The sequence below is a fragment of the Lontra canadensis genome, unplaced genomic scaffold (assembly GCF_010015895.1).
Source record: "Lontra canadensis isolate GAN:19392208 unplaced genomic scaffold, GSC_riverotter_1.0 scaffold89, whole genome shotgun sequence".
NCBI lineage: Eukaryota > Metazoa > Chordata > Mammalia > Carnivora > Mustelidae > Lontra > Lontra canadensis.
In genome coordinates this window covers 2251426-2274764 of record NW_022631083.1, presented here as the reverse complement: position 1 = coordinate 2274764, position 23339 = coordinate 2251426, and the positions used below count along the sequence as shown (strand labels likewise).

The 23339-nt window shown below is 43.3% G+C and overlaps 1 protein-coding gene across 1 annotated transcript in view; it reads right to left on the bottom strand.

Moving 5' to 3' along the window:
* Window positions 1-23339, bottom strand: part of TRPM1 (transient receptor potential cation channel subfamily M member 1) — an 85370-nt gene that overhangs the window by 44404 nt on the left and 17627 nt on the right. The window contains exons 7-15 of the mRNA XM_032835937.1: window positions 22958-23132; window positions 22402-22525; window positions 21567-21639; window positions 20568-20668; window positions 12498-12671; window positions 11262-11396; window positions 10186-10236; window positions 7762-7902; window positions 6850-6879 (exon numbers count right to left, since the gene is read on the bottom strand). Of these exons, the coding sequence (XP_032691828.1) occupies window positions 6850-6879; window positions 7762-7902; window positions 10186-10236; window positions 11262-11396; window positions 12498-12671; window positions 20568-20668; window positions 21567-21639; window positions 22402-22525; window positions 22958-23132 (1004 nt within the window). The remainder of the gene's footprint in view (window positions 1-6849; window positions 6880-7761; window positions 7903-10185; window positions 10237-11261; window positions 11397-12497; window positions 12672-20567; window positions 20669-21566; window positions 21640-22401; window positions 22526-22957; window positions 23133-23339) is intronic.

Below are 23339 nucleotides of genomic sequence, written 5' to 3'. Positions count from 1 at the left end.
GCTAAGTGAAATAAGCCAGACAGAGAAAGACTAATACCACATGACTTCACTTACACGTGTAACCTAACAAACAAAACAAACAAATAAGCAGACAAACAAAAATCCCAGACTTATACACAGACAAAAATCTGGTGGTTGCCAGAGGGGATGATGTGAAGGGATAGATGAAATAAGTGAAAGGGACTCAGGGGTACAAACTTCCAGTTATGAAATAAATAAGTCATAGAGGTGAAAAGTACAGAATAGGCAATATAGTCAATAATGTTGTAGTGACATTGCATGGTGACAGATGATGATAACACTTATTACGGTGAGTGCGGAGAAACATATAGAATTGTTGAATCAGGGCGTCTGGGTGGCTCAGTGGGTTAAGCCTCTGCCTTCGGCATCGGCATCGGGCTCTCTGCTCAGCAGGGAGCCTGCTTCCTCCTTTCTCTCTCTCTGCCTGCCTCTCTCCCTACTTGTGATCTCTGTCAAATAAATAAATAAAATCTTAAAAAAAAAAGAATTGGTGAATCAGTCATATATGGGAAACTAATGCCACATTGTACGTCAAATATACTTCAATAATAAATTTTTGGAAAAGCCTGAGGACATGCTACAAAACTGAAAGAAAGAATACATTAAAACACAAACAGCATCACGGGAGAGGTAAAGTTTATTTTCTTGGGGAAGTGTCCCAATATCAATGTCAGACATAGGTGACCAGAGATGAATAGGAAAATGTAGAAGGGGAGAGAAAAAAAAATGTTGTAGGTTTTCCCTATCAATGTTTAAAGGAAGCAAATGTTCCTTTGTAAATGAGCTTTGTCCTTTCACGTATGTGGTGCAGAGGGAAGGCCAAAATTTCCATTTCCTCAAGGAATGATGAGGGATTGTTCTGAAAATAGAACAGGATCCAAAAGAAAGGTGGGTCATGACAGGGGGAATCGGGGTGAACCTGGGAGCAAGATTAATTAGGTGGGCTCAGATTACTGCAGGCTAAGACTTCAGTACTCAGTGGAATAACAGACATGGATAGTCATTCCTTTGCAAACAGCTTTCCCATCAATTACCTACACTTATTCTTCAATGACTCAGAGGTTGTGAATTTCTTCCATTCCCTCAGATGAGAAAGTTGTGGCCCAAAGTCTGAATAACTTGCCCACATTCACACAACTACAGTGGTTGGGTTGGAGGCCTGGCCCTCCAATTCTTATCATGTGTTATTCATGACTGACCTAATTGTTATAGTTTCGTTTTTTAAAAAAATTAATTCAATTTAATTTTTTTCAGTGTTCCAGAATTCATCGTTTATGCACCACACCCAGTGCTCCAAGCAGTACCTGCCCTCCATAACACCCACCATCAGTCTCACCCCACCCCCCATAAAACTCTGTTTGTTATAGTTTCTTCCTTTTTTTTTTTTTTTAAAGATTTTATTTATTTATTTGACAGACAGAGATCACAAGTAGGAAGAGAGGCAGACAGAGAGAGAGGAGGAAGCAGGCTCCCTGCTGATCAGAGAGCCCAATGCGGGGCTCAATCCCAGGACCCTGGGATCATGACCTGAGCCGAAGGCAAAGGATTTAACCCACTGAGCCACCCAGGCACCCCTGTTATAGTTTCTTCATGAGTTGTAACATTTCTACTGAAACTGCCATACCTTGTCCTGGATTTAAATGTTTTTGTTCTAATTTTCTAAACGGTCACAGTAAAACTACAGTCACAGTAATTTAGGGGAGGTTGTTCTATATAGGTTAAAAATTGCCACATACAGAGGACATGAACAGACACTTCTGCAAAGAAGACACCCAGGTGGTCAACAGACGCATGAAAAAGTACTCCACATCACTCGGCATCAGGGAAATACAAATCAAAACCACAATGAGATACCACCTCACACCAGTCAGAATGGCTAAAATTAACAAGTCAGGAAATGACAGATGCTGGTGAGGATGCGGAGAAAGGGGAACCCTCCTACACTGTTGGTAGGAATGCAAGCTGGTGCAGCCACTCTGGAAAACAGCATGGAGGTTCCTGAAAAAGTTGAAAATAGAACTACCTTATGACCCAGCAATTGCACTACTGGGTATTAACCCTAAAGATACAAATGTAGTGATCCGAAGGGGCACGTGCACCCGAATGTTTATAGCAGCAATGTCAACAATAGCCAAACTATGGAAAGAACCTAGATGTCCATCGACAGGAGAATGGTGGTAAAGAAGATGTGGTATATATATATATATATATATATATATATAATGGTATAGATGTGGTGTATATATATATATATAATGGAATACTATGCAGCCATGAAAAGAAATGAAATCTTGCCATTTGAGGCGACGTGGATGGAACTAGAGGGTATTATGCTTAGTGAAATAAGTCAATCAGAGAAAGACAACTATCATATGATCTCTCTGATATAAGGAAGTCAAGAAGCAATGTGAGGGTTTGGGGGGTAGGAAAAGAATAAATGAAACAAGATGGGATCAGGAGGGAGACAAACCATAAGGGACACTTAATGTCATAAAACAAACTGAGGGTTGCGGGGTGGGGGGGTAGGGAGAGGGTGGTTGGGTTATGAACATTGGGGAGGATATATGCTATGGTGAGTGCTGTGAAGTGAGTAAACCTGGCGATTCACAGACCTGTACCCCTGGGGCTAATAATACATTATATGTTAATAAATAATAATAATAATTAAAAAATAACATTAAAAAAAGAAAAAAAATTGCCACATAAAAATTTAAAAATAAACACAGCTTTCCTTTCCTTTCCTTTCTTTCTTTTTCTTTCTTTCTTTTTTCTTTACAGGTCATTTTATACAAATTTTTTCTTTTTTAAAAATTTAATTATATTTATTTTTTTTTATTTTATTTTTTCGGTGTTCCAAGATTCACTGTTTATGTACCACACCCAGTGCTCCATGCAATACGTGCCCTCCATAACACCCACCACCAAGCTTGCCCATTCCCCCACCCCAGAGTCCACAGTCTCTCAAGGCTCATCTCCCCCTTCAATTTCCCCCAATTCACTTTTCCTTTCCTTCTCCTAATGTCCTCCATGTTATTCCTTATGTTGCACAAACAAGTGAGACCATATGATAATTGACTCTCTCTGCTTGACTTATTTCACAGCTTTATTTTCAAGAATATACTAAGTTAGCCCCGCATCAGGCTCCATGTTGGGAGTGGAACCTGCTTAAGACTCTGTCCCTCCCTCTGCCATTCTCCACCTCTAAAATATATATATATATTCTTAAAATTCTTATAAGAATATTACATATTCTTATATATTCTATATGTATATATTCTTAAAATATATATATATTTTTAAGAATATACCAAATTAAGAATATACCAAATTAAATAAAAATCCACAAATGGCTATGGAAATGTTATAAAACAGAAGCCCTTTAAGCCTACCTTTCAATAATACATAATACCAAAATACTAATTGTATAAAAATTCCTTTAAAGTAGTTTTAAAATTGCTAGAGAGAGGATATAACAAACAAACATTTCCTAAACTGCTACAAAGCAACAAGAAAAAGAGAAGCATCTCAATAAAATAAGAAAAGATATGAACTGGAAGTATAAAAAGAAATGGACACATCCACTGTCACAGTAAAGAGTCCCTGAATGTACTTCACTTCCAAATGAACTTGAAAAAAATTCCTAAATATGGAAACAAATTAAATTACATAATTATCAATTTGATCTGACAGCTAAATATAAGAAATGTTCCTAACAAACCAAGAATGCACATGATTTCTACCATACATGGATCATTAACAAAACCCCACCAGGCATTATACCCCAAGTCCTTTGAGATTTTCCATCTCAACAGATTCCACATACTACAAATCACATAGTCGACTTATCAAAGAATAAAACTAGACATCAACAACAGTCGGATAACAACAGAGGAGTCTGCATCTGGAAAAATTTAAATGTACTTCTGGATTTTAAATGCTCTTGGATTAGGGGTACCTGGGTGGCTCAGTCAGTTAAGTGTTTGCCTTGGGCTCAGGTAATGATCCCAGGGTCATGGGACTGAATCCCTCCTGGGGAAATCCCTGCTCAGGAGGGAGTCTGCTTCTCCCTCTCCCTCTCACCCTCCTGGCCACCCCTCCCAATTCTGTTCTCTCTCTCTTTCAAATAATAATAACTTTAAATGCTCTTGGATTAAAGAGGAAATTATAAACAATTTAGAAATAAATGACAATGAAGGTTCTACTTACCTAAACATGTGTGATATGAAAACAATGCTTAGGGAAAAATTTATACCTTTCATGTGTTTGTTGCAATAAAGGGAAGATTGAAAATGAGTGAAACTCTCATCAAATGGAGTCTATGAAAACAATACAGTAACTGTAGAAAGTATATGGAAGGAATGAATAAAAATGTAGGTGACTTTAATAAGAACAAAAACAGAAAAAAATAAGAGTTGTTTGATACAGCAAAAATACCAGTCAAATATGTAAGACAGTTTGGTTAAGAAAAAAACAAAAGAAGATATAATTTCAAAAAATCAGAAGGGCACACAACTAAGATATTGAGGAGACTGAAACAGAATATAATATAAAGATTTATACCAATGAATTTGAAAATCTAGATGAAATAAATTGTTTTCTAGGAAAGTCTAAAGATTTTATTTATTTATTTAAGAGCAAGTGAGAGAGGGAGAGAGAGAGTGTGTGTTGCACAAGCAGGGAGGAGGGGCAGAGAGAGAGAGGGAGACTCGGACTCCCCACTGAGCAGGGAGCCCAGTGTGGGACTCAATTCCAGGACCCTGGGATCATGATCTGAGCCAAAGGCAGATGCTTAACCAACTGAGAGACCCAGGCGCACCCCTCCTTTTTTAAAGATTTATTTATTTATTTGTGAGAAAGAGAGAGAGAGGGAGCAATTAGAGGGAGCAGTGAGCAGAGGAAGAAGCATGCTCCCTGCTGAGCAAGGAGCCTGATGTAGGACTTGATCCCAGGACTGTGAGATCATGATGTTTTCTAGGAAAGTCTAAATGACAAAAGTGGACTCCAGAAAATAGAAAGCCTGAATGCACTCATGAAGTGGTTATGAAGGTGGTGAAAGATATACTTCTAAAAAAAGAAATGGGTCTAGGCTATTTGGGCAAACCTTCACCCAAAAGATCAGCCCTACATGATGTAAAGAACGTGAGAGAATAGGAAATTATAGAAAGTTCCATATCTCAGTCCTTGTAAGACCACAGTTCCATCAAGAATGATGTAACAATGTTAAAATCAGTCTCGACACCTTCCACCTTGAGTCCATAAAGAAATCGGGATGCTATTTAACTCATGAATTTATTTGAGAAGAATCTTAACAATAGTCTTAATTTGCTGTTTACGGTATTCTTCCATTTGTGTACATATTTTCGTGTCTAGTGCTCTGTTCTTAAGGTTCCTTGTTAAGCTGATTTCTGGGTGCTTTTGTTCTATTGGGAGAGAACTTTAATTGATTTTCCTGAATTTTCTAGATACAAAATAATATTTTTGCTCTAATAATTTTTCCTTCCTTTTAAGTATTCTTTTTAAGTAATTATTTTCTCCCCTTTTGGCGTATTCTTCCTTTAATGTTTACTTTTTCATGTGGTACAATTTCTAGAAAACTTTAAAAAACTAATGGGGTTCATAATGATGGCAATGATAATGGGCATGCTAGTCTCCTTGATGTTAATAAAAATGACTCGAGGGCATTAGTGTTCAGTCATAGATTTCTTCTTTTTTTTAATTTTTAAAAATTAATTAAAAATTTTTTTTTATAAACATAATTTTTTTTAAAAATTTTATTTATTTGACAGAGATCACAAGTAGGCAGAGAGGCAGGCAGAGAAAGAGGAGTAAACAGGCCCCTGCTGAGCAGAGAGCCCGATGTGGGGCTCGATCCCAGGACCCTGGGATCATGACCTGAGACGAAGGCAGAGGCTTCACCCACTGAGCCACCCAGGCGCCCCATATAATGTATTTTTATCCCCGGGGGTACAGGTCTGTGAATCGTTAGGTTTACACACTTCACAGCACTCACCATAGCACATACTTTTCCCAATATCATAGATTTCTTCTTACTACATACATGTATTTTTTTTAAGATTTTTAATTTATTTATTTGACAGGAAATCACAAGTAGGCAGAAGCAGGCAGAGAGGCAGGCAGATAGAGAGAGAGAAGCAGGCTCCCTGCTGAGCAGAGAGCCTGACGTGGGGCTTGATCCCAGGACCCTGGGATCATGACCCGAGCCGAAGTCAGAAGCTTAACCCACTGAGCCACCCAGGTGCCCCTACATACATGTATTGTTAATCATATCAGGGGGTATTTTTTATCTTATCATTCTATTTTTTTCATTCTGTTTCTAGTAAACTTAAAAAAAATTAAGGAAACTGTTTTTCAATTCTTCTTTAGCATTTTTGAAAATGCTCTTCTACCATTTTCCTTCTTTGACTTCTTGATATGATGCAATATACTCAAAACTTACTAACGTTAAATTATATTTGCATTCTTAGAAGACTTTAATTACTTCCTTAGAACTTTTAAAATATGCCGCTGAATTTCTTTCACTATATTTATGATTTTGAGGGTTTTTTTGTTGTTCTTGTTTATTCTCTGTTTACTTTTGGAACTATGGTTTTGTTAACTCTATAAAATGAATTAAGTAGTTTTTACCTTTTTTGGAATGCCTACTATCCTTTTCTATAATTTGAGTACACTATCTAAATAAATGGTGGTGTAGGATAGTGGATCGATCCATTGAAAGCAACCGCCAGTCTACATTAAAACAATACCACACAAAGAGGGCTACATATATTTGATGAAGATATAAAACCAGTGAAAACATGTCATACTTACTTCCATTCCTAGAAGTTTAAGAGCTTTAGGCTGCATAATAAAAGAGGAAAAAAAATATCCATTTAATCAGATAACTAATAGTAGTAGCAGTAATGTTAGTAGTACATTGACAGTGTTGCTAGTAGGGGACAGAATCCTGGGTTCAGAAGTAGTTGGTATCATTAACAATTAAGGGAAATACCCAAGGAGAGGAAATGCTGTAATATGGACACTGTTTCTGGACAGCCAAAGTCAGGTAAGGAGAAAGATGTGCAGACACATGACCCAGGTAGAACCAGAGAGATTCACTAACAGAAATGCAGACATGGAGCTTGTGAGGCTTGTGAGGGGGGTGAGAGGAGAGCTTCATGAAAGATCTGACATTTGAGTTGGCCTTGTGATAGGCGTGGCATTTTGATCAGGGGAAAGACATGGCTGGTACAGTAATACAATTCGAGTTTGGCAGAGGTTTGTGGTCTCCCATGACAGCGTGGGACAGCTCTTGGGCTGACAGAGGCTTGGATGCTGTCATAATGAGCTTGGCCATGATTCCTCAGGTGGTGGAGAATACTGTAAGTATTTGAGCAAGGAGTGCAGTGTCATGTCTTTTGCTTTGGAAGATAAAAGTGGCTACAGTGGTAGGATGGATTGGAGAGGGCAGAGACAAGGGAGCTCAGGAGGAAGCCTACTATAGACAAAAGACAGGGAGCAGGTGTAATCCATGGGCCGAGGACCTGCCTTGCTGAGGGGGGTAAAGGCTGTGGGTAAAACACGGGCATCTCTAGGGACCATGCAGCCTCACACCTGGATAGCTACAGGAGAAAGGACAGGTGTCCTTGGGGATGGGGTGATGAACTTGGCTTTGAACAGGCTGAGTCATATTGGAAAGGACAGCAGGGGACCATAGAACATCACAAGTTCATTTTGTTCTACCCTCTTAGGTCCAAACAAGTTGTTGTAAAGGGTCCGAAAGCTCTTCCGAGTATAATTGCAGCGGTATGCCCCGCCCATGAGATACTCCAGCACAAGCCCTATGTCGATGAGGCTGATGTGGTAATCAGGTGGCAGGTTGCCCTAGAAGAAAAGAAGCCGTGTCTCAAGCCTTGCAAGAATGCATTCCAAGTGTGGTCTTCATCACACACCTTGGGCATAAGTGGCCATTCCTGGCTACCACTTGGGTGCTGATGTATGGAGTGGAGCATTAAACAATATTCAGTCTATTACCATGTGAGGGAAGGAGATGAGGGGGTAAGCCATACTTCAGAAAATGGGTTAAACTTTCCCAGTGAGAAGAGTTAGAAACCCATGAGAGTGCAGGGTAGAGCCCTGGGCTTGTCCATGGGCTGGGTCGAAATGGCCTGCAGCGTGCCCGTGTAGATGTAGAGGAGAGGGGTTGCAGCTGGCCTGGGACCTCCTTTGTGAGAGCAGATGAGTCACGCTGAGAAGGTGCTTTGATAGCTGCTTGCGAGGGAGAAGCCCGCTTTAGGAGCCTGGAGTCCAGCTTTCGTGCTGAAGGAGGAAGTGACCCACATAACGGGAAGGAGGACTCTATAGGAGGCACTGGGAAGAGTATCCCTGGGGCTGGGAATTTCTTAGAGAAAGCTCCACATGGTGCCCTGTGACTTTTTGGGGGACAAAGTATCTGGTGTGACCGGGAATCAGTGAAGGGGCAGAGTGTTTCAACAAAATACAACAGGGTATGTTGAGACGAGTTTGGCCAGTCATTGGCGTTGCTGGACAGCTGACTTACTCAGGGGGCAGAGGGGACCAGTGGGTTGTAAGGATTTTTGTTTTCTATTATTGATGGTTTAATTTCACATGGCTGAAGTGATGGTGGGAACCCAGGGTTCACATGCAGATTACACATTCTAAACGTCCTCCCTTTACTTCAGAACTGGCCACATTTACTGAATACTTCACTCAGTAGAAACTTGCATTAACAAGTTTGTGCAGCTCCTGTCCGGATTCTCCACCCTATCCGGAATGCCATTTGCAAAGATAAGGAGACGTAGCCCTGCCCTCGGGGAGCTCACTGTTCTAGAGGAGGGGCAAAGCCACAAACCCTGAGTCTGGCCCTGAACTCCTGAACTCTGGGTGGGTGAGAGGGTAAGCAGGGACCTTCTGTAGGAGGCACATGTGAGGGGGCTAGGAGTGGGAGGAGCAGAAACTGCAAGGGACAAGGAGGAAGGGCCCTGCAGACAGGAGCACTGCATGGGCCCCGGAGAGTCTAGCATGTGTACCCCGTGGTGGGGATGTGATGGGAAAGAGTAGGGGATATTGACAAACTGGGCCCAGGGGGGTACAATTTTCTTGGAAGATCTTGAACTTCATGAGATTTTGGAGGATTTTAAGTCGGGGAGTCCTGGGAGTCCCACGCTGTCCTGGGAGACCATCTGGGATGGTCATGGAGTATGGGGCCGGAGGTGGAAAGAGGATTCTTGAAGCCATTTAGGCGAGAAACGGTTGGGTCTGAACTTGGGTAGCTGGGGCTTTTGAATGTTTGCTCTTCCTAATCTAAGAGATCTGGGAAATCAGATTCCTGATGGAGGAATTAAGGGTACTGGTCCCTCTTGGTTCCCAGACCCACCAATAATTCACGGATCCAATGAATGTCTGTAGAAACTGAATTCTTGTGTTCTTAGAAGTAGATATTTCTATAAAGGATGGCCAGAATATCCAGGACTCTGAAAACTCTCTTCTCTCATTTTAATTATTTTCTCTTGCTCAGAATATGAATACACGTTCCATGCTTTGCAAGCCAGACTGCATCCTCGAGAAATGAATCACTCACACCTTAACTCAGTCTAATCCTGTAGCCTGTGGCGACATGACAGATCAGGGAGCAGACGAGATCCTACAAGAACACACATTCTAGTAGTCAGCAGCAGTGGAAAGTGGGGGAAACATCTATCACTCACTAATGAGAGAACAGGAAGGATGACTGCTTCGGTCCAAAGAACACACACAGTGACATGAGGCATGTCCTTCTGGAAGCTGGCTCAGTGAAGGAGAGAGCCGCGGATCTTAAAGGAGATACAGAACAGGAGACTCCACTGACAGCTGCAAGCTCAGGTCAGGGGTAAGATGACACTCCCTGGCTGTTGCCCCAGGCAATGGAAATGGTGCCAAGATGCCGTAACCAACAGTCATTCAACACGAGCCTAGCATGTGTGCGGATGAACATGAAACGTGAAAAAGATATATTAGTTTGAAGGAAGTTCTTTTATGGAGAGAGGAGCTCCTTATTTCCGATGCCCCCAATAATATGACAACACATTTCAGAAATGTAAAAATTGCTTTATAAAATGTCTTATTGAAAGACGCCATTGGGTAGGAATTGCAAAATGGCAGACTGACCTTTTTTACATCCCTCACCAGCAAATGAAGTGTGTTGGGTGGACCCAGCCTCTGAAAGAGAAGCATTCAGCCATATTAAACGTGTTTTTCTCTTGAGTTCTTGGAGCTAAATCCTACCCTACTCTGTAGAAGCAATGACTTGTGAGAGCTGGACTGTAACCCACGGTCAGTAAGTCTCTTCTACAAGATAGGACCGGTTGGGGTGAAGAAGTACCCAACACATTCAAAGATACGTTAACTGCTTTCTACTGATTTTTTCTAAAGAGCCTCTTCTGGTGTGCAATATTGTGTGAGAAATTCAGCAAGGACCAAACAAGTGCTGAGGACTGTTTTCACTGTGAAAAACTTCAGAATGGGGACAGGGAATGTAAATTCTCAAAATCCACATTGTAATAATAAACACCAAGAGGATTTCGCCCGTATACTTGGATTCTCAGAGAGTGGGGCTCTTTGCCGGGAAAACTCAAGGAAAGCTTAGTTGTCCATTGTTCACTGAAGCTGCTTTAAGAAGTGGGGGTCCCGGGGCACCTGGGTGGCTCAGTCGTTGAGCATCTGCCTTGGGCTCAGGTTGTGGTCTGGGGATCCCCAGATCAAGCCCTGTGTCAGGCTCCCTGCTCAGCGGGAAGCCTGCTTCTCCCTCTCGCACACCCCCTGCTTGTGTTCCCTCTCTCGCTGCCTCTCTCTCTGTGTCAAATAAATAAATAATCTTAAAAAAAAAAAAAAAACTGGGGGTCCCACGGAACTGCTCACTCGGGGAAATTTTCACTCTGCTAATGATTTAGGAAGCTAGATTCCCTCTTTGCATAAACTAGTCTTCACATACCACACCTGGGTTCTTATTGCAGCTGTCTGGTGAGGCAAGGTCGTAGCTGGTAAGGACATGAACCTAAGCCATGGCCCGCATAGGGGAGAACAGCCACCTGCCATTAAAAGATGCCCCCCTGCCCCCCCGCCCCCGCCACCAAAACCAGTGGTCCGGTGACTCATTTGAAGGGCAGTAATGCAAACCAGGCACCTCTGATGAATACCATCACAGGGCAGCTCCCCACGGCCCTCCCTCCTTCTGGAACACTCACCGTGTTGTAAAGCTCTTCCAGCCTCGGGATGGTGAGAAAGTGCTGCATGTTCACTCCGTTTTCAATCAGGAGCTTCACGAAGTCCACTCGATCTAAGACCAGAGCATCCAGCATGGCTTGTTCCAGAGCGTTCACCTGAACGAAGCAACCAGAGTGGCCCCTGAGCGGGACTCCCAGAGGGACTCCAGCAGGAAGCCGGAGGGAGGCATCTGGGAAAACGCAGTCGGACCTTACAGCGTGCTGGACCTGGTTCTCTTTGCCATCCGTCTGGACTAAACATGCCCCATCTCCCCTCTTTTTTCTCAGTGTGGCCCCTACCTTTCCTATCCAAGTATCGAAGCTTGATAAAAGGAAAAAAGTAAATGCTTCTCTCCTCTTCAAAACGAATTGAAGGAGGATTCAAAACTAGAGCCAGACTGGTATTGTTATTCTCTCCAGTTCCGATTTTGTTTTAAGTAAAATTGAGCTTATTTGCTTTTCTTTTGAAATAAAGATGGGAAAGAAAAACCCTATATAAGCTGTAGCATTCTTGGCAAAATGCAGCTAACTCAGTACTCGCACCTCCGAGCTCTGGACTCCATAAACAGTGTATTCAGAAGTGGTGGATTGTAATAGCTTAGATGCTATTATCCATTGTGTGTACCTCTGTCCTTTAATAATGACAGAAGCTGCAGCATTCGGTGTAGCGTGAGGCCTTCTGGAGAGAGCCCCTGGGAGGGTTTGCCTACTTGACTGAGGATGACTGCATGGTCACTGTGTGGAAATCATGAGCACGCAGCTGCCACCAGCCGTAGTGGCTGTGACAGTGCCAGTCACATGTCACTGCAGCCGCCCTTCCTTGCTCGTGGCCTTAGAGCAGCAGCCCAGGAACACGGCGCAGCATGTGGTTCAGGCTCCCTGCCCAGACGAGTGCTGTTACTTGCACATCCCAATCGTGGGCCCCTTCTTCTGTTCCCTGAATGGTGTTTGTTTCAGAATAATTGGTTTGTTTCCATATTTTAAGGCATCAAAACACATTCCCCCACAGAGCAGGAATGTCTGGCATTTGTGAAACCCACCATTGCCTTTTGAAATACTGACACCATCCCATCCCTGGGCTGCCACTGCCTCCCGGGACTTGGGGCCTGTGTGGGGCTGAAGCAAAGGCAACAGGGACTGCCCCTCGCCCTAGAGAAAGAGGGTGACCCACTAGCGATGGATGTGATCCCGGGAAAGGGGAGCAAAGACTGCACGTACCCAGTTGAGCAGCTCGATCTTCCGGGGGTCGGTTTCCTCCTCCACCTCCTCTTTCACTTTCCCTTTCTTCTTGCCCTTTCCTTTCCCTCTTCCCCCCTTGGTAGTTGCTGTTGGCGGCTTCTTTTCCTTCTCTGTGACCTTGTTATCTGTAGGGGGGGCCAGGCTTCCCAGGGGCTGCAGTCCCCAGCAAACAGAGTTGGGAAAAGATGTTAGGGCTTCTCCTTGTCCCAAGACAGGTGCACGCTCCCCCTCCGGGTGCACACACATGTGCACATGCATGCACATATAAGCACACAGGCACCAATGCACAAACTTGCACACACATGCATATGCGCGTGCGCGCGCGCGCGCACACACACACACACACACACACACCTGCATGCACACACTCAGTCATTGCAAGCCTGCCACCCGCAGGAGGAGGCCCTGATACCATCAACCACTGTTACCTATGGGCTTGAGGAAGCACATTTATGTCCTTAAAGTGGTTGACATTTTGAATCATGTGTGTTTTTGCTGAGAGGTAGGTTCAAAAGCACCAAAGGGAAGTTGCTAATGTAGAAAGGAGAAAATGGCTGTTGAAGGGATCAGAGACAATGGGTATGTCTGGTATTCCTGAGGATGCCTCTTTGGCTAGAACTGTGACTGAGCTTCTTGGTGGGTAAAGAAGGCCTCCTGGGGGTTATGGAGCTGTACGGAATGTGGCGACAGACTAAATGCATCAAGGGAAGAATGTTGTTTCACTCAGAGAATAGGAGGGACTGCAGAGGTGGGACCTGGCCCCTGGGCCTGCCTTCTGGTCACATGGAGAACATGGTGGCGTGGGGGTGGGGGGAAATGGCCCTGGTGCAGAGTGACACCAACACTGAAACAAAGCTGACTCCTCCAGCTGTTGTCTTACCTTGCTAGACTTGCCCAGTCCTCTGGCCAAACTCTTTTGGTGAACAGTGTGCAAGGTCTCCCTCCCCTCCCTTCGCATGCTCCGCTCCATAGACTCCATGCTCCTGCTTCCCATCTGCCCATGGCTCTGGCCGTAGCCATGGATGGCTGTTCTGGTGCCACTGTACAGGTGTATCCCAGTGCTTCTCACGCTGGGCTTTTAGCGCATCTGACTCTGCTGCCTGTTTCCTCCTCAAGCCTCTTCTCCCTGCTTTCTCAGGCACTGCATGCTCTGACTTTCCTGTCTGGCCACTGCTTCTCAGCACAGGTAGTAAATGCTAAGGGTCTTTAGGGCTCTGTCCTCAGCCCCCTTCCTTTCTTCTGTACTCCCCCTCAACAAGCTTGTCGAGGCCCTTACTACCAGTCCCCATGCATTTGCCCACGACCTGTCCTTTCTAGCCTCAGTCCATGTCTCTCCCTGGAGTTCCTACTGCCAACTTAGCACCTCCGCTTGAACGCCTTTCGGCTCATCATATCCGAAACCACACTCAAAACCATCCCCTCCAACCTACTCGTCTTCCAGTGTCCTTTAACTCAGTGAAGTGGCAAGTCAGAGAATAGAGGGTGATTGCTGACATCTCACTCCCCACAAGGCCCTCCTCGTTGATTAAACTGTCTCTAAGTGCAATTGTGTTCAATGCTAAATATTACTTTATTCTGTCCCATTCCTGACTTCTGACTCTGCTCTAGCTCAAGGTGATGTCTCTCTCCTGAATCACTTCAGTCGCTTATTAACAAGGCTCCTTCCATCTGCCATTGTACCCACCCAATTCATTGTCTGCACTAAATCCAGAATGTTCCTAAAAATGTAAACGAGACCACGTAAATCTCCTGCTTAAAATCCTTAAGTGGGGCAGGCCAGAGGCCAGAGATCGGACTGAGGACACCATTCATGTTTGTGTGGTTCCTGGTCAACACAGATGTGGATGGATGTCCTTGCTGACTCCTCAGACAGACAAGACTATTATAATCCTCAGGAAAAAGTGACACAGCATTCAACAAATAGTGCTGGGAAAACTGGACATTCACATGCAAAAGAATGAAGCTGGACCCTTATCTATTATCTTATATAAAAAATTAACTCAAGATGGATCAAAAACTTAAATGTAAAAGCTAAAACTACAAAACTATTGGAAGAAAAACTAAGGCAAAGTTTCATGGCATTGGATTTGGCAATGACTTCTTGGATATGGTGCCAAAGGCAGTGAAAGAAATGATAGGCAAATGGGACTTTATCAAAATTAAGAACTTGTGCATCAAAAGACAGTATCAACAGAGTAAAGACAACACACCTAATGAAGATAATATTTGCAAATCACATATTTTATAAGATATTCATATCTAGAATTTATAGAGAACTCCTAAAATTCAACAGCAACAAAACCCATACTAACTCAAAATCAAGAAAAGAACTTGAATAGGTATTTCTTAAAAGAAGATCTGCAAATGCCCAAGTACACGGAAAGATCCTCAAAATCATTAATCATTAAAGAAATGCAAATCAAAACCACAATGAGAGGACCCTTATCAAAAACAAGTTTTGGCAAGAATGTGGCAAAATCAGAATCTTTGTGCACTGTTGAAAGAAACGTAAAATGATGCAGCTGCCATTGAAAAGTTTGGCAGCTTATTAAAAAAAATTAAAAATAGGATAACCATATGATCTAGCAATTCCTTTTCTGGGTATATATCCAAAATGATTGAAAACAGGGTCTCAAAGAGGTATTTGTACACCCATGTTCATAGCAGTGTTATTAAAAATAGCCAAAATGTGGAAGCAAGCCAAGTGTCCATTGATGGATGAATGGATAAGAAAATGTGGTCTATACGTACAACAGAATATGAGTAAACCTTAAAAAAGGAGGGAATCCTAATACATACCAGAACAGCAATGAACCTTGAGTATACTAAGCTAAGTGAATTAAATCAGTCACAAAATGATAAATACTGTATGATTTCTCTTGTGTGAGGCGCTTAACATGGTCAAATTCATAGTGACAGAAAGTAGAATGGAGTGCCAGGGGCAAGGGTAAGTAGGAAATGGGGAGTTATTGTTTCACAGGTATAGAATTTTAGTTTTACAAGATGAAGAATCTGTGGATGGATGGTGATGGTTCCACTACAATGTGAATGTATTTAATGTCACTGAACCGTACTCTTCAAAATGTTTAAGATGCTCACTTTTATTTAAACGTCTTTTGCCACAATAAACAGATTGGGTGGAAAAAAACAAAAACAAAAACAAAAACAAAAACAAGATGACACAGCATTTGAGGTAACAAAGGGCAAAAGACCAGAAGGAATAACACAAATTGCCAGCCATCTTATTGGGAAGAGCTTCAAGCATCCCTATGGAGAATTCATGTGAGGAGAAACTGAGGTCAATGACCAACATCAAGTTGACAACCCTTAATGAACCATCCTAAAGTGGATCCTCCAGCCTCAGTCAAGCCTTTGGATGACTGCCGCCCAAGGCAATGGCTTAATTACAGTCTCATAGAGCCCCTGAGCCTGAACTATCCAGCTGAGCCATTCCCAAATTCCTGACCCATGGACACAGTGTGAGATAATATTTGTTGTTGCTCAAAAAAAGAGAAGTCCTTAAGTTGTTCCCCAAACTCTTGGCCCCAGCCTTCTGCCCTATACCAGGTCTGCAGCACTCTGTAATACACAGCTCCTGGTTGACCTGCAGCCTCCTCCCAAGTCAACCCTGCCCACTCTGCATTTTAGCCACACTGGTCTTTTTTCCTTCTTCAATAAATTATTTGAAAATGTCCAGTTCTTTCTTGCTTCAGGCCCTTTATGCGCTCTTCTGTCTGTATGGAAGGTGCTCAACCCTCAGTATTCACCAGCCAGCATCTATTCTCCTGATAGGTCTCAGTGTTAGTTCACTTTTCCTGCAAGGTCTTCTCTGGTGTCACAATAAAAAGTAGCCCTCCCATCTCCCACATTCTGTTTCATGGGCATGTGCATTTTTCCTTCTTAGCAATTACTATAATTTATAATCCAGTATCTAGTCATTCAATGATCTGTTTCTTGTCTTTTCTTGCCCTCTCTCCCACAGCATGCCCACACCAGCATCACACAGAGAGTTCTGTAATGGCTGTGGAAGGTCTGCTTTATTTACCCCTGTCTCCCCAGATCCCAGCACATGGCCTAGCACACAGGAAGTTGTTGATCAACTTTTGTTAAGAGAATGAATGAGTAAAAATGTGGATTTTTTAAAAAAGAAGTTTGCTTTGGTTCAAAATAGCCAGAGAAGAGATTGGTTCTACTGTTTGCTGCTGCTAGGTGAATGAGAGGAGCAGAATCCCTCCTCTTCTGTTTTAACTTCTGTCTTTGCCATTGGAGAGAATTAAATATGGTGTAGATGTGGTCAGACAACGTAAGAGAATTCCTAGATGCTCAAACAAGCTTACTCATTCTTCCTTCTAGGGTCACACCCTAGGATTCTAAGAGCATGGTTGGTAATCTTAGAGGGGTAACTTTTAGCCTGGGCCAGTAGACTTCTTTATTTTGAGGAGGGGCTTCAGGGGCTGCCTGGGAGGGGGTGGCCAATGGTGGTGGGGGGGCCTTGGCTCTTATCTACTATATATGTTGCTGCTCTACTCACGATGCCACTTGTAGAAAGGGCTCTTCTGGAGGAATCCCAAATAATAAGAGAGGTGTGACTGGCTGGAAGGAGGGTAGGAAGGGTAGTTGTAACATTTGAGTAGACTGGGAGGAAAGTGAGATGGTAAGTATATTGGGTGACAGAATTTCAATTTGAAATATGTTGATAGGTTGATATGATGGACTGAATACAGCAAGCTGAGATGTAACAAGGAATGATGTTTTCTACTGGTCCACCTGGGCCCAAGAACACCTAACCTCAGAACTGCAAGATGTGGTTTATCAGGTGTGAGCATGATAAAACTCTTGGGAATTTCTGCAGATTGAAACTTAGTACAAGAGAAGAATTATATATTGCTGTATTACTAGCTCCAACACAAGGATGTGGCAGTCCTACTCTGGGCTGCACAAGGTGTTAATTTGGGGGCACTACTCTTTTAAAAGGATATGGGATGGCTTGGACCATATCTGGAAGAGGAAATTCCTCTTTGAAACATTAAATACAGGTTAAATGATCACTTGCTGGGGATGTTGTTCATAATATTCCTTTATTATCCATGTAATGCCCATGGGGTCTGTACTGATGTTCCCTCTTTCATTTGTGATATCAATATTCTTAATTAGCTTGGCTAGAGGCTTATTAATTTTATCGATCTTTCCAAATAACTAGAGTTTGGTTTTGTTGACTTTCTCTATTGATTTCCTCTTTTCAATGTTATTGATTTGTGATTTAATTTTTATTCTAATATAAGCTTTCAATGCTAGAAATTTCCCTCTAAGCAGTGATTTGCTGCATCCCACACATTTTGGTAAGTTGTATTTTCATTTTCATTTAGTTGCAAATATTTTAAAATTTGTTGTGAGACTTCTTTGATCTATATGCTATTTAGAAGTATGATGAGTAAACTTGGGAAAATATGTTTTTTTTAAAATCCATTTGACAGACAAAGATCACAAGTAGGCAGAGAGGCAGGCAGAGAGAGAGAGAAGAAGCAGGCTCTCCGCTGAGCAGAGAGCCCGATTCGGAGCTTGATCCCAGGACCCTGGGATTATGACCTGAGCCGAAGGCAGAGGCTTTAACCCACTGAGCTACCCAGGAACCCCAGGAAAATATGTTTAACCTCTTGGGAGCATCAGCTTTTTTCCAAATTCTAAATGAGGACAATCAGATCTATTTCAGAGTTCTGAAGGCTGTAATGCTCATGTATGTGAACACATGGGGCAAAACACAGTGTATAATCTAAACATCAGGTATTATCACCAATTGCTGCTTTGAATTTAAGATTCTAGTTCATGTGTTTTACCAAGGGCAAGCCTTTGCCTATAGATGGAAGACAAATGAATAGTTCTCATCCTGAAAAATAAGCAGACATTTCTTTCTGTTTCAGAAATCTCAGGGAGGCTGGTCAGGGTTTGTAGATTTTTGTCTTTAAAATGGACAGTGGTCTAGAGGTCCCCAAACCTTTTGCTCATGGATGCGCAGACTGAGTTGGGCCTATTTCCTTAAAAAAATTGCTAGCCCAAGTTTTTGTGACTCAGTATAAATAAATTACTTTGTTATACGTTCATATCAAACACTATTCTCTCTCTCTTTGCCGTTGTTGTTTTTAATAAAACCTTTTCACAAAGAGTTTTGTTGGGGAAGTTGTGATTTTTGTACTTAAAAAAATATAGGTAGAAGAATATTGACAAGTAAAATATAACGAATCAGACCCGAGATTGCTTGTCGTGAACATCATGTCCTGCCCACCATGAGTTCTCTGTTGTGTCAAGAATTCTAGAAAAAATAAAGATTCACAGCCACATAGTTTATCGAGTGCTTCAACCATTAAAGGAAGATTTTGGAGACCATATACTGCATTGTGGGGAGACAGAAGGATTTTTGGTTCCAGGTTACAGTCTTAATCATGTCTCCCGCTTGTCCATGGAAATGACTTGCAAAAGACTATGATAAAGAAAAATCTATAGGGGCACCTGGGTGGCTCAGTGTGTTAAAGCCTTTGCCTTCAGCTCAGGTCATGATCTCAGGGTCCTGGGATCGAGGCCCGCATCGAGCTCTCTGCTCGGCAGGGAGCCTGCTTCCCCCCCGCCCGCCTTTCTCTGCCTGTCTCTCTGCCTACTTGTGATCTCTGTCTGTCAAATAAATAAATAAAATCTTTAAAAAAGAAAGAAAGAAAGAAAGAAAAATCTATTTCAAGAAGAGGCAGACAAGAGCTGTTAACAAATTTCTGGAAATACTGATGGGCAGTTAAAATCATGGAGAGGAAGCTGATGCCCAGAAGGACTTATGTGGAAGGAGCAGTAGAGGTGGGACCAGGTTTTTAAAGAGTAAGAGTTAGTGCTGGGTGGAAAGCATAGTGATTAGTGGAAGGACAGTCTACAGAGCAGGGGACCACGCATCCCGTCTTGTGTGGCAGGCTACCAGCCCAGCGGGCAGGCGCAGAATGACGGCATTCCTGAGCTTCATCCCCAGGCAGAGACTGTAGAACAGCTAGCTGCTCAAGAATTGGAAGGACCTGCTTAGAGAGGCCTGGAGCTTCACTGGTCTTTTCCCGTCTGCACATGGCAAAGCAAAGCTGTTCAGTGACAAAGTAGGCTTCCTACACTAGCCTCATCCCTCGCTCTGAAATGAAGATGGATAGGCCAGGATCTGCAACAGAAAAAGATGAGACGAACTTAATGGGAGCAGCTGACCGGGGAGAAAAATAGAGATAATGGAGGGAAGAGAAGAGGACTTAAAAAAATCCAATTTGTATCTTCAGGGATTGCATTCATGAGATGAAAATAGGCTGGCATGAAAATGGAACCAGCAGGAAGTAGGAAAACCTAGAGCTGTTTACGACAGGTTCTCATTCTGTACACACACCCCCACGACCCCCCCACATACAATCATATTGCACACATGAACACCCTCTTACACACTACACATAGCACACACACACACAGATACCATAGGTATATACCACACACATGCACACACACTAAACCATGCATGTGCATACATCATATACCCCCTCACAGATAACACACACCCATATACATGCTACACAGACACACAGACCCTACACCCCAAAGACCACACACACACACACACACGCACACACACACACACACACACACGATTTTCTAGGCCTCCAGGATATCACAGAACAGAATTAAAAAAAAAAAGAAAAGAAAAACAATGCTGTCCATGCAATCATTGTATTTAATTTTAATGGGCTCTTTTCTTTCTTTTCCTTGAAAAGGGTAAGCCCCACTTCTCACTAGCAAAGATAAAATATTTACTGTTCATTTCTTCAAGAGCACTGGTTTGAATCTATAATTACGGCTAGTAGCTCTTCTGGCTGGTTCTTTGAAGTTCAATAGCAACATCTCCTAATGATCCTAATGGATTACACATTGGATCATCAGAAACTGCAGATAATTTCCTAAGATCTGTGTCACGAGGGAGAACATACTGATCTATCGTCTGTACAAGGTCATGGTAAATGGTAGAAAACGAAAAACACTTATTTTCACCGGCCAGCGGGGCCCAAACACAAAGATCTGACTTCGTGCTATGTCCACGCGGTTCCAAGCCAGTGCCAAGCTCAGCTGGTCTGGGGCGGAAGCATTGGTTCCTGGAAAGGCAAGAAACGAGGCTCTTCTCACTCGGTGCCTGGACCATCCTGGTTTGGCAGGTGCTGGGCGGTTAGCATGGGCTTCCCAGGGTTGACCCCCACCCGCCAGAAACCAAGCACTCCTGTCTTTTCTCTTGCTCCTGAGTGTCTACTCAAGCCCCAAAGCTAAGAACTTCCTATTCTCACAGAATTGCCTGAGAGGAGGTTGGAGGCAACCTCTTTCCGTACCTACTTGGCTTGGTCTCCCTGGAAGGGACGGAGGAGGCACCGGTGACCCCAGGACCCTCATCTGCAAGAGGCATCTGTCAGGCCAGGGCAAGGGGTGCTGTCCCTTCAAGCCAAATGTGAGTATAGGCCAAGAGCAACAACCCCCAGCTGCAGGGAGACCAGCACAGGACTACTGGGCAGCTGGCCCAATGGTGACATTATCCTCTCTTATCCCTGCCCCCTTATGGTCCCAGAGTAACCAAGAGGCAGGGAGGAAATGTGTGTCCCGGGAGTGATCCCAAGAGTGGCCAGGTTGCAGCCTATCATTAGGAGCGGGATGGGGAAATTGAACACAACACTGTGGGATGCAGTGATAACAAATGAAAAATGGTTCGTGGTCACCTCTATGACGAAATCCTTAATGACAGACAAATAGAAACTGGTCTGACTTCAGCCATCACAGGCCACTGGGACCCACAGAAAACACTCCTTCCCGGGAAACCCATCGTGAACCTGGTCATTCCCCATGGCTTCACATTGAGATAACTCTAGGCAGACTGACGGGCTTGGGAATCTATCACCAATAGACACAGCTCCTGGCAGAAGAGGGAGAGGGGTTTCTGGCCATGAGCAAAGCCCCAGGTGAGGCCAGCACCAAGAGGCCAAGAGTCGCTGTTTCCTGAGAGCTCACCTTTCAACAGGGCAGTTAAAATTGCCATCTCGATGTCTTGCTGACCCTCGGCACCCATTCTAAACACGGTGACCTGAAAATGAGTTAATCATGAGAAGACTAGGTAAAGTCAAGCTGCAATTGAGAGGGCGAATCGGGGTGTTTTTGAAAAAGGACCATAGAGCCTGACATGGGATGCAATGATTCAGAAAGTGCATCAATTTTAAACCAGGTGCCTTTCATTTCCGTGAGGGACAACCTTGTTCATCCAGGCTCTGAGTCCTTGCCTGGGTCCCTGCTTTATTATTTTACCCAATCTGCTTCAACACCCCCGGAGAGGAAAGAGCTCATTCAGGATCTACGCACTCCATTATCTAAATCGCAATTGGAGATGACACAATCATTTCCACTCAGAAACGTGCCCCATTCGTAGGAAATTTGTAGATTTAGAATTTTGTGCGTATTCCTCTACCAGCATAATTAGGGAGGGCAAGGAGTTGGAAATAATTACTGTATTTGGAAAGTGAAGGGACAGAATTTTGTAAGCACACCTAAAAGGGTATGTTTGTCACTCCTCAAGACTTGACATACAATTAATGTCATGAGCCTCAGAACTGGCGTGATGTGTCATGAGGTCACCTGATGTTTGCCAGTATCTGAAAGCACCCCGGTCCCTCTTTTACGCATGTGTACTCTGCTTCCATCACGTGGGCCTAAAGGCCAATTTGGTAAACTGGCCCTTGGCAAAGCCTGAACTAAAATATGAGCGAGTCCATCACGCACACATGGGCAGAATTAGCAAGGAAACATAATTCTCTCTGCGGAGCTGGTTTGGACATAAACTGAAGACACTTACGAGTTCTTTCTTTTTCATGCACTCCATTATAATTGCAAACAGCTGATGCGATTGTGTCTTGTTGTAATTAAATGTTTTCTGAATGGTAACTAGAAGCTGATCCTTGAGGGATTCATTTATTACCCTGTTCGAAGGAAATGCGAAAGAGAAGAAAACAGCACGAGTTAAATCTCTACGTGAATAGATCAGAGAACTCTAGGTCGGTCTGGTGTCTTTGACTTGAAACTTTACCATTGGAGGCTATACCAGGCTGGGAGACAAAAGGGGACCACAGTCAAAAACTGCATTCACACGTGTCCTAAATTCCAGGCTCATTGAAAACCTTATAAGGGAAAACTAAGTTGGAAGAGAGCAAATTCCCCCAGAGAAAGAATTCCGTAAGAAACATGCCCTTGACAGCTCCCTCACATGCTGACCTCAGAAAATGGAAGAGAGCTAGTAAATCTTCATTATTTAGCATCTTTGGAATGGCTCAATGTATCACTTACAGTTTTCTTCTTGGTCTAATAAGAAGGCAGTTAAAAACCCACCCTCTGCAACAGGTCAGAAATCCTACCCTCCATCTTCACAGTACTTGTGTGCGAAAGACAGAATGTCCGACGCTCGTCCACTGCCATCACAAATGACCACGGGGACTGGAGGGTCTTCTCGGAGATATTCCAAGACAATGGAAACCACGTTAGGGCCTCCTTCTACCACCAGGCCCACGAGGGGCACACCCTGCCCCAATCCTGCAACATAAAATACATTCATCATAGAGACCAATGTCATGGCACAGATTACCTGGGAGGGCAAACTCGGGCCACCATCATTAGCCTGGCAGGGACTAACTTGTTCCCCGAGTCCTCCATCTGTCTCCGTCAGATAATAGGACTCTTCAGAAACTCAGTAGGAGCAGGCTAACTTCTGGAGGCAGAACGAACAGAGTGAACTCTGGA